The following is a 17,682-nucleotide window of genomic DNA, read 5'->3' on the forward strand; positions in this document are numbered from 1 at the left end:
GCACAAGTGATCCTGGACCATCATGTGTAAAGCAAACCTAGAACATCTTTTTAGTTAGGTGGGCAGGAGAAGTCTTCTCAGCCGCTGATTTGCAAACATGGGGAACTCTCCCTCCTTGGACTAAGAAATGGCTCTCATCTGAGAATATGACTTTCTTCCACTTCTCAACAATCCAATCTTTGTGCCCTTTTGTCTAACTGGAGCCTCTCTGCTTAGTCTTTATCAACAGTTATTTCTTTTTTTGGTCTTAGGGCAGTCCTCCCTTCCAACAATCTTTGACGGACTGTTATTAAAAACATTAATCCCACTAGCTTCCAAGACTCTACAGCAGACAATTTTGGATTAATTTTGCTTTTTCTAACTAGTAAACAATCTCAAGTAAGTGTAGTTTTCCTTTTTTGCTCATATTTTCCTTTTCTGTCAGGAGAAAAGGTACCTATCTGTTAAATTGCATTAACAGTACCCAAACCAACATCACACTCAATGGCAATTTGTGTTTGAGTCATGGATGCGTGCTAAGAAAGAGTACATATTTTTGAATGATTCTTGGAGATGTATCCGTTTTATTCCTACACAAAATGAATAAAGCACTACAAATGTCAACTTGTTTTACACTATTAATAAACATCATAGAGACAGTTAAAGCATGCAGCACTCAATAAAATAGTGAACTGAAACCAAAATTATTATTATTATTAAGAGATACATACCTCCAGGGAGTCAGGAGCTCATTGATGGAGGCCATACTGTTTGCACCAGTTGTCATACCTGTACTTTAATTCATTTACACTACTTGCACACACAAACATCCAACATCCATTCATCATGCACTACTCTATGAGAGAAAAATCTAGCCCTAATCCCCCTTCTTGACAGCATTCATTTTCAACTTCAGTGGATTTCAACTTCCTTCATGTCCTTGCCCCACCTTCCATAAAATGAAAAATTCCATCTGCTGAAATTCTGTATAACCCTTTCAGAAGTTTGTAAGTCTCAATCATGTCTCTCCTGTTTGCTAGTGTCTGCAGCCTACAAATTTTCAATCTGTCTTCATAATCTGTATTCCATTTTTGTTACTCTCCTTTGCACTTTTTCCACTGTATCAGAATCACCATGAAACCAGGAGATCAGATGTCCACACAGTAGTCCAGGTGAGGTTTTATCAAGGCCTTGTAAAGAGGCAAAATGACTTATCTTTACATGTCAAGGTTTATTTCAGGATTGCTATTATTCTCTGAAGTTGCAATTACAGTTTTTGCTATATGACCCTTGAACTTTAACTTCCTGTCTACTAAAACTCCATGATCCCTAGCCTCATCACTTTCTTCAAGCATAATCTCACCAATATAATAAGATATTGGATATCTAATCACACCAAAGTGCATTTATTAACTTTGAAATGACAGCCATTTTCGCATGCCCACAAGTCTAGCCTATTCAAATTATTCTCCAAGTACTGCATATCAGCAATACTCCTGATTACCCTACCTATCTTTGCATCATCAGCAGATAGCTGTATGTCGCATGTAAAATCCTTCCCAATGCCATTAATGTACAGATTGAATAACAATGGATCAAGCACTGATTTTTGAGGCACACCACTTGAATTTCCTTGAACCTTGCAGATTCACCCCTCCTCCCCATATATGACTTTTTGATAACTGTCAGTCAGCTATCCTCTTATCCATGCCAATAATTTATAATCCAATTCCCATATTCTCCAATTTATGCAATAAGCTTCCATGCTGTATTCTGTCAAAAGCCTTAGCAAAATCCAAAAGTATCATGGTATCCATTCCCTTTGTCTAGTTCAGTGGTAACATTATTATAGAATGTGAACAAGTTGCTAAAACATGACCTTCCTTTAGTAAACCCATACTGTTCATTGCAAAGTAGAGATTCACTGTCAACTGATTTCTGAATGCAAGCCCTAACCAACTTTTCCAAAATCTTAATCACTGTCCCCGAGACTGATTGTTCGATGGTTGGATAGTCAGTCTTCGAACCACCCTTGTGCAATGGGATTACCATACATTCTTTCCATTCCTATGGAATCTTCTCTGTTCTGAGACTCAAATTACCAATTCAGCTGAATACTCATTTAGCATCTGTGCTGATAATGGATGCTAAAATAATTTCATTAATTTCAAATATCAGATCCTATTGGAGAATTTTTATTCAGTTTGTACAATAGCTCTAGTACTTCCTCTTCATTCACGAGTTTCCTCATACGACGAAGAGGTAGCAGTGAGTTCAGTGTTGCATATATACTAGGTTCATAGCTTTTAGCAAAATGGATGCTCATTAGTTGAACACTCACTTCTGTAGCAGTCACCTGCATTCATCATGAGAATGATTGTCAGTTATGATATCTCACTATAGTCTATGTGTTCTCATTATATAGTCTATGTGATCTCACTATATAATTTCATTAACAAAATTACAAACACAAAAGTTAAAAAAAAAAACTGGCACAATTTAATGAAGTTCAGTAGTAGATCTAGGTATGTAATTTTAATATAGTATTATCCTAAGCTTATTTTTACAGTTCACAACATGAATTAAATACCTGAACATTTTACACGATGACAACACTTTTTAATGCTATTATTTAAAAAATGCAATTATTTTGCAAATACAAAACAAACATCAGATCGTGTGACTGAGTGCAGCATGAAAAGCAATTCTAATTTCACAATGAGTGTTGCCATCTTGTTTTCATGAATTTTGTCTTTTCTGCTAAATTGTTTATGGAGAAGTTATATGATTTCATCCTTCATTATGAACAATAAATGAAATAAAACCAACTATACTTTTTAAGTTTTTGTTTATGCAAAACTGAAGGCGAATTGCAGGGACCAGAAAAGGTTACAGAGTAAACAACCTGAAGTAAAAACAATCAGGTTGCTCATGCTTTCCAAAACATAATACTCAAGGAATTCATGGTTGTGCTACAAAGACAAATTTGCATTTTGTAATACCTGTAAAAAAAATATATCCTAGGGCTGCTGACAGTAATTCTAGATTGCTACAGAAGTTTTGAGGACCTTTCAAAATTCTCACAAAAAATGCTGTGAAATAGACGTGGCCATAAATCACCCAGAAAAAACATCTCTAGCTGCTTTCCAGAGGAAAATGGATTTTAAAATGTCTGAACACCTTAAGTGCCTTTTTGATACAGCTTATTATATAGCTAAATTTAATAAACCATTTACTGATCTCAAAAACTTGATGGCTTTGCTAAATAAGCATGATATAGATACAAGTTCAGTAGAGAAGTACCAGAATGACACAATATGTAAAGAATTTGTCAGTAATTGTTGATTATATTATGCTTGTTTGATGTCATTAAACAAGAATTAGTTAAGGAAATCAAAGACTTCAGTAGAACGAATCTTATTTTAGACGATTCTGCAGATATTTCAAATGAGGAGGAACTTGTTCTTTATATGAGATACATAGATAAAAATCAGAAATGGAAAGAGACATTTGTTTCCAAAATTCCTTTTCCAAATTCAACAGCTCCCAGGTGCTTTGATATATGAGAGAATAAAATGAAATGAATAAGTTACTCTTGCCATGGAAGGCTGGTAATTGGTTGGTAGGCATTGGAACAAATGGAGCAGAAAACATGCTAGGGGGGAGGGAAATGGGCTAATGACAAAATTAAATGATTATTAAATTACTTAGGGAATTTACAACGTACAAATGATATAAATTAAAATTAAACTTTAATCTATTTTCCAATATTTCAGCAACGTCACGTTGCCATTTTCACAGGAACTTAAAATAAAGACACGTGCATGCAGGCACTACACACAGTAACTGAGGACGAAGCAGGAAGCTGTTGTTTCTCCTAAAAGTCTTGATGGTGCCCCCTAACAGGCTATATACGTATTCTCGGCCGTTGGGCTGAAGGTCTTCTGATGTAAGTCTCCCAAATTTGGGGCAGTCTCATGCAACCAAATTTGTTGAGGTTTGGCATGTTTCCTAGGGCTGAGGCTGATTCCATGAATAGCCTTCCAAATTTGAATTTACTACGGTCACCACTCTCCCCACCCTTGGCCAACTTTTTTATGGAGACTTTTGAAGAGAAAGCCTTAAACTCTGCCCCACAGAAACCAACTATATGGCTTCGCTACGTTGATGATATGTTCGCTATTTGACCACATGGCTCTGATACACTCCTCTCCTTCCTTACACACCTAAACAAGCAACACCCCAGAATCAAGTTCACCCTGGAAAAAGGAGAAAAATAACAGCCTCACTTTCTTAGACACACACTAGTCACCCACCAGCCTGATGGAACCTTGGTTTTCTCAGTTTATAGAAAACCTACCCATACAGGCAGATACATTCACCAACAATTCCCCCCCCACACACACACACAACAGGGCTAAACTCATCTGTTCAAATGACAATGCCCTAACCACGGAACTAAACCGCATCCTCAACACTTTCTCAGCCAATGGCTATCCCCCCCAAAAAATCCAAAAAATATTGACACCAGTTAACCACAACCCCCCCTTCACAACAAGGATTATTCTAAATCCATCACCATTCCCTACATCCGAGGAATCTTGGAAAAAAATTACCAAAATCCTAAAAAAACACAACTTGACCTCGTGTTACAGACCATATAGAAAATTGGTGTCCCTTATCCACTCCATTAAAGACCAACCACCTCTCTTAGACCTACCTGCTGTATACCAGGTCCCTTGCAGCTGTAAGCTGTCGTACTTTGGCCAAACAGGCAGGACAGCGAACATCAGAATTTCAGAACACAAGGACTACATCCGTTTTCACCAGTACAGCCACTCTGGTCTTGCAGACCATGCTCTGGATACTCACCACAGAATACAGTGGAAGAAAGCCACGGTAATACACTGTAGTAAATTCAAATTTGAAAGGCTATTTATGGAATCAGCCTCAGCCCTAATAAACATGCCAAACCTCAACAAATTTGGTTGCATGAGACTGCCCCAAATTTGGGAGACTTACATTCAGAAGACCTTCAGCCCAACGGCCGAGAATACATACATAGCCTGTTAGGGGGCACCATCAGGACTTTTAGGAGAAACAACAGCTTCCTCCTTCATCCTCAGTTACTGTGTGTAGTGCCTGTGTGCACGTGTCTTTATTTTAAGTTCCTGTGAAAATGGCAGCGTGATGTTGCCGAAATATTGGAATATAGATTAAAGTTTAATTTTAATTTATATCATTTGTACGTTGTAAATTCCTTAAGTAATTTAATAATTGTATAACCAATGTCTAAGCCTTTCTATGGGAATGGCAAAATAAAGAGAGATGTGTCAGTCTTATATCAGTGCATTGTTTGGCACATAATTTGAATCTAGCTATTTTAAATTCTATTAAAGACCCTTAGTTTCTAGCATTGAAGCAATATTTAAAAAAAATTCTATAACTATTACCAGAATTCACCAAAAACACTGAAAGAATTGGGAAATGTAGCAGCCATGTTACAAACAAAAAATCTGAATTTCAGGTATCTGCATTTGGTATGATGGGTGTATAGTAACAGAGTGGGAGCACTGACTGCACTTGCTAACAACTACTCTGCAATAGTAATGCATTTGGAGTGAATAGGCAGGTAGAAAAGGAGATGATGCTGCAATATCGAAAAGCCTGTTAAAAGAAAATGAAGGCATACTGCCTTGTAAGAATAACCTATTTCCCTTTGATTTTTTCAACTTTATTCAAACAACTGCCACTGACTTTTCCAAGGGAAAACTTACCAATAAAACCAACAATATTTTGTTGGTAATACCATGTGTATAGCCTTCAATGAACTGTAAAAATGAGAGAAGCTCCACAACCTTTTCAGAGGAAATTTTTAGATTACATAAATAGTGTAGGTGTATATAATGATATTGAGATATTGCATGCAGAGAGCTATTTGAATGTTGAATGAAAAATCTTGGGAAGGAATAATGCATTTGATAAAAAGATTTAGTGAAAATGAATCAGCAGTTGCCATAGCTATCTCGGTATTTGATACATTTACCTTGCCTGAAGATCAGGAATATTTTGGTAAACATTTCAAGAAATATTTTGATAATGAAAGTTTCAACAAATTTAGTGAAAGAGTGGTAAAAGTTCAAAGTTTTAGTGAAGCATTTAAACATACGAGATTTTTTTTTTTTTTAAATAACGAAATCTGTGGTGCGATCATAATTAAAAGAACATGCGTATTAACCACAGTGAAAATGATTTAATTGTAAATATTTCATCCTAAGTATCTTAGGACATCATCAGTACAGATGTGTTACAGAAGTTAAAAAAAAAAATAAATAAATAAAATAATAAAAAAAAAAAAATTATGTAACACAATTTTGTATGACAATTTTCCATACTTTAGGAATAGTAAGAACATCATTGCGGTTAAATTTGGCTTCAGAACTTTCTTTGTATAAATGTTCATGTTTATATAAAGATCTGTGTAAAAGTTTAGACTTTTCCCAATGGATCCTATGGTTTGGATTTTCAATTCCGTGTTGAGAGAGAGGCCAGATTTCTGTGGTTTAAAAAGACGAATGTGGTCTTGATGTTCCGAAATGTGTTTCTGAACAGACCTACCTGTCTGTCCAAAGTAAGACAATTTGCATGAGCATGGAATCTCATAAATGCCAAGCAACATCAAAGGTTTGTCCTTAGGAGAGTTGTCCTTAGGAGAAGATAACAAGTTGTAAATTTGGTTATATGATTTGTAAGTAGTGACAAAATTGTATTTCTTCATAATTTTAGAAAGACGTTCGGAGATGCCTTTGACGTAAGGTATGGGAATCCCATGGACTTCTTCCTGTCTGGTTTGATGTGTGGAGAAGTGACTGATGACTTTTTGAGTTGTTTTAGGATTATATCCATTTAAGATGGCTGTATTTTTGATTACTTCTAATTCCTGGTTTAAAGATTCTTCAGAGGAGCAGAATTTGTGTGCCCTGGAAACTAGTGATTTAATACTCCCAGATTTCTGAGATGGATGATGAGCAGAAGAATTGTGAATGTGGCGACCTGAGAATGTAGGCTTGAGAAAGACAGACGTTGCGATGGAACCATCTTCTTTTCTTTTGATGTGTAAATCCAACAAGGAGATACCCTGTGGAGATTCTTTTTCTAACGTAAAGTTGATGAGATGATGAAGAAGGCTAATTTTAATTAGAAACAGCTGTAATTCATGTTCGGGATGATCCCAGACTGCAAATACGTTGTTGACATATCGAAAAAGAACAAAATGATCAAAAATGATCACTAACAAATTACCAACGGAAAAATGGGTAGTCAATTTATCTAACCGTCCACTAACAAAAGATGAATTAAATGTTTTAGCAAGAGGCCATAAATTTGTGATTTCACCAAAATGTTTCCCATATTTAGACTTCATACATAATATAGAAAGAAACATCAACCATCTCTCCAGTATTGAAGCCAACAGACAACAGAATTCCCATACCTTACGTCAAAGGCATCTCCGAACATCTTTCTAAAATTATGAAGAAATACAATTTTGCCACTACTTACAAACCTATCAACCAAATTTACAACTTGTTACCGTCTCCTAAGGACAAACTCTCACCTTTGATGTTGCCTGGCGTTTATGAGATTCCATGCTCATGCAAATTGTCTTACTTTGGACAGACAGGTAGGTCTGTTCAGAAACGCATCTCGGAACATCAAGACCACATTCGTCTTTTTAAATCGCAGAAATCTGGCCTCTCTCAACACGGAATTGAAAATCCAAACCATAGGATCCATTGGGAAAACTCTAAACTTTTACATAGATCTTTATATAAACATGAACGTTTATGCAAAGAAAGTTCTGAAGCCCTACTACACAGACCAAACTTAAACCGCAACGACGTTCTTACTATTCCTAAAGTATAGGAAATTGTCATACAAAATTGTGTTAAATAATTATTTTTTATTTTATTTTATTTTTTATTTTTTTACTTCTGTAACACGTTACGCACGTTTAATGAGATTCTATTGTAATCATGCGCCCTAACTGTATGTTATTCCTATTATTATTTTAAACTACTGTACTGATGATGTCCTAAGATACTTAGGATGAAATATTTACAATTAAATAATTTTCACTGTGGTTAATACGTGTGTTCTTTTAATTATACGAGGGTTGTTTGAAAAGTTTGGTAAAAAAAATTAAGTTAAACACTTTTTTTGGAAAAAATTACCTTTATTTCTCAATATAGTCTTCATCAAGGTCCAGCGGGTTTCCAATTTTTTCATCCCATCTTTAAAAAGTAGGATTTGTCAAAGTGTACAAAATAGTTGTCGACAGTCTTGATGACATCCTCATTCAAAGAAAATTTTTTCTCACTGAGCCAAATTTTTAAGTTTGGGAACAAGAAGTCATACAGGGCCAAGTCCGGAGAATACGTGGATGTGTAACCAATTCGAACCTCATTTCATGCAAAATTGTCATTGCGATGGCCGATGTGTGGGATGGTGCATTGTCTTGATGAAAGAGCACTTTTTTGTCTGCCAATCTTGACTGTTCTTCAGTTCTTCTTTTAAATGGTCCGACAATGATGCATAATAGACTCCTGTTATTGTGTTACCCTTTTCTAAATAGTTTATTATGATAATTCCTTGGGAATCCAAAAGAACACTGACCATCACCTTCCCAGCTGACAAAACGGTCTTTGCTTTTTTTGGTGCTCTTTCACCGGACATTGTCCATGTCCACTGCTTTGACTGCTGCTTGGACTCCGGTGTGTAGTGGTGGTGGATCCAAGTTTTGTCTACAGTCACGAATCTATTCAAAAATCCTGCAAATTGCGATTAAACATCACTAAACACTGTGTTGAAATGTCTTTTCCCATGCATTTTTGATCAGTCAACAATCGTGGCACCATTACGCACACAGCTTTTTCATGTGCAATTTTTTGTGCAGGATATTATACACCCATTCAGTTGAGATGCTTACAATCTCAGCAATCTCATGCACTTTCACTCGGTAGTCTTCCATAATGATACCATGGATTTTGTCAATCATTTCCTTCGCGTAGTGACTTCAGTCGGTCATCCAGAGCACGCTTCATCTTCGATGGACTTACGACTATGTTTAAACTCATTTATCCAAAAATAATAGTTTTGACCTTTTTGAAATATCAATGAATAATAAGGACAGGTTTTTATTTTTCTCAAAAGTGCTTGAAATTGTAGCCTTTATATACCAGCAAATATATCATTGTGTGAACAAGGTTTTAGTCAAATGAATCTAATAAAAGGGAAGTTGAGATTATCACTGAATCCCTCCACCTGCATGACTTATTAATGATACATACGAATTACTCTTCTCTGTAAGATTTTGTTCCATATAAGTTAGTTAAGTGGTATTTTGGAAACAAGAAAATTCACACTAGAGGCAAAATGAAGCCATTATGTAAATGAGCTGTGTTGTGACATAACCCACATTAAAGAAAGGATATTTCTGTGTAATGTGTAATAAGAAATAATGTATTATTGTAATTTTTACAAATACCACCTATTATAATATAATATTCATATAACCAGACTGGCCTTAAGCAAGTAAATTATTTTTGTGTGGATAGTACAGTTAAGGTGTATTTCTGGAGCTGTGCGTGTATGTGTGTCCTTATCAGTATTGTGTAATAGGGCATCAATATTAGTGTCTATATTGTTAAAGTTATAAGTTGACCAAAAAATTAGAAATTGTATTTCACCTCATGTGGAACATAGCATAGCTAGCCACAAACTATTCAAGTACTTTTTGTGATACTAATCTTACAAACTAGTTGCTTTTCGAAATCTTAACTTTTTCACTGCTCTTGTATTCAGAAATTGTAAATACATTATCCAAATGATTAATCAATGTTTAATTAATTAATTATTCCATTTTGGTCATTTGCCTCTGGATCCTCTTCAAACTTCATTTACCCAAGAAACTCAAGTAATTATATCTATGTATGACAGTCCAGATGTGACTATATCAAAACCTTATGAAGAGAAGTAATAACCCGCATCTCTATCTATCAGTAAGTTATTTAACATACCAACAGGCAAAACAGCTCAAGTGATCCTTTTTGTCCACTTTTGCATTATTGAACTTTGTCACTTTTAAATCCTTGGGCTTATCTATTTCCTGTAGTTCAGTTCCTTCAACATAATACACAGCGTATAATCTTTTCATCCTAAAGTGCATACTTAGTAACATTAAACTCGTAACCATTATCCTGTGTCCATATTATCATTCTGTTTAAATCATCCTGCAGTATTTCTACATCACCTTATTATTTCTCTCCCTCAGATTTGCATCTGTAGATCTGGATATTTTCAATGATAAGGGGAAGTAAAGTGATCTTTCTTGCAAAACACATGAGGGCCGCGTTTTGGTACCATTGAAGACGAAAGTTATTCTCATCCCAGTGAAGATCGGTTAGAAGATAAATTATTACTATATGGTACCTGTGAGGAGCCTAATGACTCATCATCATCAGAGGACACTTCACACAACCCACTTTCTACACTATGCCACTGTTAAACATCTACATACAATGCTGTCTACCACCACTAATAGTATTTTTCTGCCCTTGTCAATTACATGTGTACCCAGGCCTATTTGCTTGTGTGTGTGTGGTATGAAGAACCTTGTTTTCAGGAGAAATATTCCTACCACTGTGATATGAGGTTCTGTTAATGCTAACTCTTTCAATGAAAAAACCTGTATAAAGATGCCTGCCATCATAATTAGAATTGAATTTGGGTCCATTCAAAGGACACAGTATCCTTATTCTTCCAATTGTACTATAGAGCTCTTAAGATTATTAGAAGGAGGATAGTTAGTTGCATTCATTGGAAATCATCTGCACAGTAGTTTATTTTTAACTTGAATAGTAATATACATGTTTTAAAGAAAGTCTTTGGCATTTCTGCTATTTACTTTTATTTTATATTAGGTAGAAACTATGCTAGAAACAGTAAATATGAAGAAACTGTGTAGAGTAGTGGTGCACTAGTACATTCAAAATTTTTTGAGAGTATTACTGCTTTAAAAATGTCTATAATTCAATGAAGGACATTTCTTGCCTCACAATATCTGTGAGTGTTTTGTGTTGAAGCTGTCAGTGTTATCAGCAATTTCTGATGTCACCAACCATGAAAGATTTTTCTGCTATTAAAAAAAAAAAATTAGAAGAACATCATAAAGAATATCAAATATCAGCATCCTGGATCTTTCAGATGGTAATTAGGACAGAAAATTTGTCTCTTGCCCAAATGGTAGTTAGGCTTTCTGATCCCTTTGCCATTGGGTACAACTTCTGCTCTCCCACACTTCCACTTTTCTTATTTCAGTATAGTACCTTATGCAAAGATAAGCATGACATCCTGGCATCAGTCTTCACTTCATCTCTTGTATTGATAACCAAGCAAATCGCAATATAATATAATCCTACTACAAAAAAAAGGACAGTTTACTGTATGCCTCCTCTTCTGATATTTTACAGAAAGGCTTCCTCCGTTCTCCCCAGTTGTACTCAAAATTTGTGCTGTAGAATTAACACCTATCCTTTGTCATCTGTACAAAGCTATTATACATATGCTGGAATACTGTCTAGAAGATGCTGACAGGTATCTTCTGGACAGTATGGAAGCAAGTTTATGTTCATCCCATCCTCATTTCCATTCTTTTAAAAACGATAGAAAAGGTCACCTTGGTAACTACATGGAACCCCTGTCATTGAATTAGCAATCATCAAAGTGGATTTTGCCACTCTTGTTCCACAATATTAAACACAAGTCATGCAATCTTTGGTTTAGGTGGGAGGTGATTTTCATCACCCGCTATGAGACCACTACATTGTGTAATATCAGCATCCTGAAATGGGTTGAAGGGAAAAAGAGTATTATGTTTCCCACACCTCTAATTTTCTTGACACGCATTCACATCACCATAGAAAAATGACAGGAGGCTATAATAATAATAATAGCCTCCTGTCATCATCCAAAACGCTTGTTGTCCTTTTCCATTCAAGACACTACACTAAGTGGCCACTTTATTAGGAACACCTCCTTCTCCTCCCATTTAGGAAAATGATTGTTCCTGAAGACATCGAGTCACATGGCTGCAGTGCTTTTGTGTTTGATTCATCAGAATAGCTAAAAGACACAACACCACAATGCCTTAGAATGTGGTATGATTGTTGGTGCCAGTCTACACTTCTGAACTTTTCATGCACAACAATGTTTAGGGTGTACCAAGAGTGGGATAATTAACAGATACCTTCAAAGCAATGGCAGTACTGTGGATAGAAACAGTTTATTGATGCATGGGCTCAGAGAAGAGTGGCAGAGATTGGGAAACATGACAGGAGGGCCAACCAATTGCATCACAGCTCAGTACAATAGTGGTGGTGGTCAGAAAATCATCTTGGAGGGCATAGTTCACTGCACACTGTCATGAATGGGTTACAGGAGCAGACAACCAACCATCCTGGATCCCAGTGCTGTCACTTAAGAACAAGAAGATATGGTTCTTCATTGGGCATGTGATAACCAATTCTAGACAGCTGATGACTCGAAAAATGTTGCTTGGTCTGAAGAGTCCCAGTTTGTGCTGTATCATACTGATGGCAAAACCAGAATATGTCAGTAACAACATGAGGCCATGGATCCTTCCTCCAAGTACCAACAGCTCAGGTTAGTGGTAGGGATGTGACAGCATGGGGAATGTTTTCTTGGTACATGTTACATTTCCTGATACCAGTTAAATACCACCTGAATGCCACAGCCTCTTAACATCATTGTTGATCACATTCACCCATTCATGGCTGCAGTTTATCCATTGTCAAATGGGTGCTTTCAGAGTGCACCATGTCACAAAGCACATAGTATGTTGAAGTGGCTCAAGGAACATGACAGAGAGTTTTCTTTATTTCAGTGGCCAGCTCACTCTCTAGACCTCAATCCAATAGAGCATCTCTGGGATGAGGTGGAATGAGCAGTTTGCAGCAACGTGCCACCATCCAATCTGCAACAGTTGGATGATGCCATTTTGAGAGTATGAACAAACATCCCAGAGAAATGTTGAAACAATTCCACAGAAAATGCAGACCATTCTTAAGGCAAAAGGGGATTCAACTTTTTATTAAAAGCTGCTCTTAATAAAGTGGCAACTCGGCATAATTCTCACCTGTACCACTCTAATACTATATAAATCCCAGATTTTTCCAAACATTATAATACTGTTCTCACACTTGGGGTAGCACATCTTAGAAATGCTTGATGTTATTCTGAAGAGGAGATAATGATAATCAGGGAAGTAGCCACTGATTTAATAGATGACCCCTCTTTCTAATAGACATATACTTTCTCATTTCTCATAGATATTGCATTTCTGTTTTAGGCGCCTGGGGAAGGAGTGTCCTGGGTTCGATTCCCGCTGCAGACATGAGGAGCTTAAGGATCTTCCTCAGCCATAGCCAAGTTAACCCGTCTTGGGCGTGGACAGCAGGGTTTTTTCTTCCAATTTATCTGGGGTTTTTCATCTCGCAAGCAGGCAAACCTGCCCCCTGAACACACGGATCTACAGCCATAAATACTTAATTCATAAATATTAATTAAATTAAATTATTAATTAATTAAATTACTACGGGGGAGAGAAGGGAGTTTCCTCCCTTCTCTCCTCTGTCCCTATTGGGGCTCAACTCTCCCTAATAGGGACGGGGAGAGAAGGGAGGAAACTCCATATGAATAAATAAATAAATTATATTTTCAAAGGAACTGCTCCATCATTCAGCTACATTTTTCTAAGTATTAAAAATATGAGCCTCCTGTTCAACATTTATTTTATCTGTTCTTTTGAACAGCAGTTTTCATGCTGGTTATTAATAAGGACTGTGACTTCAAATTTTCAAGAACATGTTTCTTCCTTTTCCTTAATTACTTGTCCATACTGTTGTTGTAGGGTTGGGTTTTTTTTTTTTTTTTTTTTTTTTTTTTTTTTTTTTTTTTTTTTGCATGTGCATTGATATTAAAAAGTCAAACTGAAGATTGATGTTCAGAGACGTAGCCACAGACATTAAACATCTCATTTGGTATGTAAATAAATTAATGGAAGATTTCAATATGAAGTTTGTAGTGGTGAAATTTGCTTCAGGAGTTTTTGCAGAAAGTCAAATAAAACATTTGGAATTTTGGGAAGATATAAAATCTCTGGCTACTAAGGTTTGCGTCACTACAATGTGTTGGTGCATTGTTGTTCCTTTCTTGAAGAATTTCTCACCATCTCCATTGTTGCCACAGTAACCATCATACTTGTCGAATCTACTTTGAAACTTCTGCTTATTTCTCAAACTGAAGCCTGTGTTTTATATGTGTGTGTTTCCACTTTCTTTTTATTATAAGAGAAATGGTTAATACCACAAATTTGTACCTAGGATATTGTTATGATACATTAAGAGATTGAGTGAAAGACAAAGGAAATTCAAAATAATTTGTTTATTTACAAATATTAGTGTAGATTTTTCTGTATTATCTTAAATGGGGGATGGGGTGTGTAAAATGTTTGTTTCACTAGCGCTATATACATATTTGCATTTCAAATAAATTTATCTCCTAAAGAGAATATAAAGGCCCACACATTTAACTGTTAAAGAAACATAAACATTACATAAGATTTCTTCACTTCAAAATCGCAGGGTTTTGTGAGAATACACAAACTTTAAACTCATAACAGTTTCTTCAGGTGTCAATAATGGCTATAGAATATAAATTTCTTAACTCACCTGTTTTTCCTCTAAAACAAAAACAAAAAAAAATTTTTTTTTGTATACTCTTTTTTTAAAAAAAGAATGCATTTCTTTCATCTCTTCTTTGCAGTACCAGTTCCTTTCCTACTTGAGAATATTAAGATAATTTTAAAGTTCCCAGTTTCCTCTTTGAAGCTTCATCATTATCTTTCAAAAAGCTCAGGTTTACAGCACTTATCTGGAATATACATTCTGCATACTGTATCAAAAAGGAACTGTCCTTTGCTTTGGGAGAAACTATATAATCACTTTTATCTTTCACAACTTTACTTCACATAAAGGAAATTCATTTGTTAATTTTGGGATAACTAATTGTTTCTCTCACAATGCTCTTATCCACCTTTTTGGTTTCAGAAATTCCATTAAAACTATTTTCTCCCCTTAAAGTTCCAGCTCCCTTCTTTAGAACCTCAACTCTTTCCATGGTCTTACGAATGCAATAGCTGTTCTATTTTTTTTTCTCTCGCACTCATTCAATTTCCTCTTTGGAAGTATGACATTTGCGCAAGTGCACTACTGTCTGATGCAGTAATCATGGTGGTGAGGTGAAGGATGCTTGGAAACAGTTCTTCATTGCCATGAAAACGTCATCGAAAAGTTCAATAATTTCTTCTCTCAGTTTTATGTTACAGAAATAAAAAAAAAACTACACTAGATGCAAGTCCTTTTTTTAAAAATGAAATATCACAATCAAATAGTTTGTTAGCTCAGACCACTCAGTTTCTACATGCCTGTTCTTTTTACCTTTTCTTAAAACCTGTAAAAATATATGTGCACTGAGTGTGACATTATACATTCACAATCCATCTTCAAGTTCCTCAACAGTGCAATTTATTTTTGTCTTCATTCATGTCTTCCACCTCTGTTCTTTAAATGGTCATCAGCATTTCTTCAGTATTTGCATTAAAAAAAGTTAAGTCGAATGTAAATAAGTTTTTTTAACTTGTAGATCCTAAAAAATATGTTCAGGGCAGTTTTGTATTTATTGTGTTAAAAATGTTTGTATTTATTATCTCAGAAAGAAAACACTAGTAGCAAAGTTTCACCAGAAAGGCAATGGGTGAGCCTGTGAGGAAAGTAGCCATTTTGTTAAATATCTTTTGTTATTATTATTATTTAACAAAAATATTATTTTTGTTAAATTTCAAGTATACAATACAATTACATAACTACTTTGCACATATCCAGTTTTCTGCCAAGGATTTATATTGCCTCTGTAGCTCAGATGGTATAGACAAAGCCCTTTGATCAGAAAGACCTGGGTTCGATTCCTGTCAGTGACATGAGGAACCTTTATCTGATCTCTTGATGGAAGTAAGTTAGCTGGACTCATGTGGAGGCAGGGTTTTTTTTTGTCCACCACAACAGGCAAACCGGCTCTTTGAACACACACACACACACACACAGGGAATATTGCCCTTGGGGGGGGGATGCAGCAGAGGATTGGCGAACCAGCTGCATTAATTTCATCATAATCACCGGGGGGGGGGAGGACTCAACCCATCCTAAGGGATGGATGGAAAGGATAAGATACATAGGATAGATTTATTACATTTGGTCTTGTTTTTGACTTGATATCATTACCACCCAGGAAATAATCAGCTCTGCTTTTAAGGTAAGAAATAAACAGTTCTATGATAATTTACAACTTTGTCATGTCAGAAAATGTTATCTCCCCTTTTTCTAAAGTTTGTTCCATTTATGTTATGCCTTTTAATATTTCATGCTATTTTATAAGAAATACTATATAAGATCTTATTGTACATCTCATATACTTTTTCTTAGCTTTTCATTAAGTTAAGACAGGCTTAATCAAAATTTGAATATTACAAATAGTTGACAAAACTGGGTTAATAAGTTTAATGATGTATCTTTGTGTTTATTCATCCAGAGCTCAACAGGACCACCTACTATTAAAGATGCCCTTCAGCCTGGACGTAATATTGTTGCTGCAGGATATGCTCTCTATGGAAGTGCCACAATGATAGTGCTTTCAATCGGTGGCACAGTTAATGGATTTATGCTAGATCCAGTAAGAATCTGGTATTGTTGCAATTAATTTCTGTTATGTTACAGTTGACTCACAGGGATCACAGGAATAGTTTGTTATAATGAATTTCCTTTAGTATAACATTGTGCATGCGGACTTACATTAGGACTTTTTGAGTAGCTTGCTGTAATGAGTGAGGTTGAGTGATCAAACTCACTCACTACAGCAAACTGTATTCAATTATGGATATAATTTCAGTGACCGAATTTCAGTAAAAGTTATTACTGAAATTCAGTCACTGAAATATATAGTGAGAGTTGACTGTATATTGTATCCATTGTACTAATATACTATTATTATTATTATGGGTATCTCCATGGAGTCAGTAGACTCATTGCGGGAGATCCAAACTATCAAAACAATATCCATCATATCTCTTATTGAATTCATTTACAGATGAACTCACAACTGAGTCAGGCAATGCATTCCACTCATTCACCACCCTCCAGGTGAAAAACCTCGTTCTCACACCCTTATTAACCACACTTTTCCTTTATTTCCAGGGATGACCTCTTGTTCTTCCATCTGTTATACCTGTAATTCGTCGGCTGTGTTATTGTTATATCCTTACTTTCATATAATGTTATTTCGTAAGTCATAAGTTCAATCTTATTATACATTAAGTTACTATCTTTAGAATCTATCCTTTTGCTTACTTAAAACTGTGTATAATCAAAGTCCTACTGACTACTCTATTGTTATGTCGCTATCTCTCTATATTATATCTTATTCTACCTCTATAATAACTCTCCTTCTAATCTATTGTCGTGCTTCTAAAATACTAATTCAGATTTATTTCCTCTTCGGATATTGGCAAAATTT

General features: G+C 35.5%; 1 protein-coding gene across 1 annotated transcript in view; it reads left to right on the forward strand.

Moving 5' to 3' along the window:
• The window catches only part of fbp (fructose-1,6-bisphosphatase), a 116,889-nt gene that overhangs the window by 18,689 nt on the left and 80,518 nt on the right, over positions 1-17,682 (forward strand). Inside the window, exon 3 of the mRNA XM_090416178.1 lies at positions 16,702-16,842. Coding sequence (XP_090272304.1) covers positions 16,702-16,842 — 141 coding nt within the window. The remainder of the gene's footprint in view (positions 1-16,701; positions 16,843-17,682) is intronic.

Source organism: Typopeltis vanoorti, chromosome 3, assembly GCF_054136105.1.
Source record: "Typopeltis vanoorti isolate ZY-2024b chromosome 3, IOZ_Tvanoo_1.0, whole genome shotgun sequence".
In the NCBI taxonomy this organism is placed as follows: Eukaryota; Metazoa; Arthropoda; class Arachnida; order Uropygi; family Thelyphonidae; genus Typopeltis; species Typopeltis vanoorti.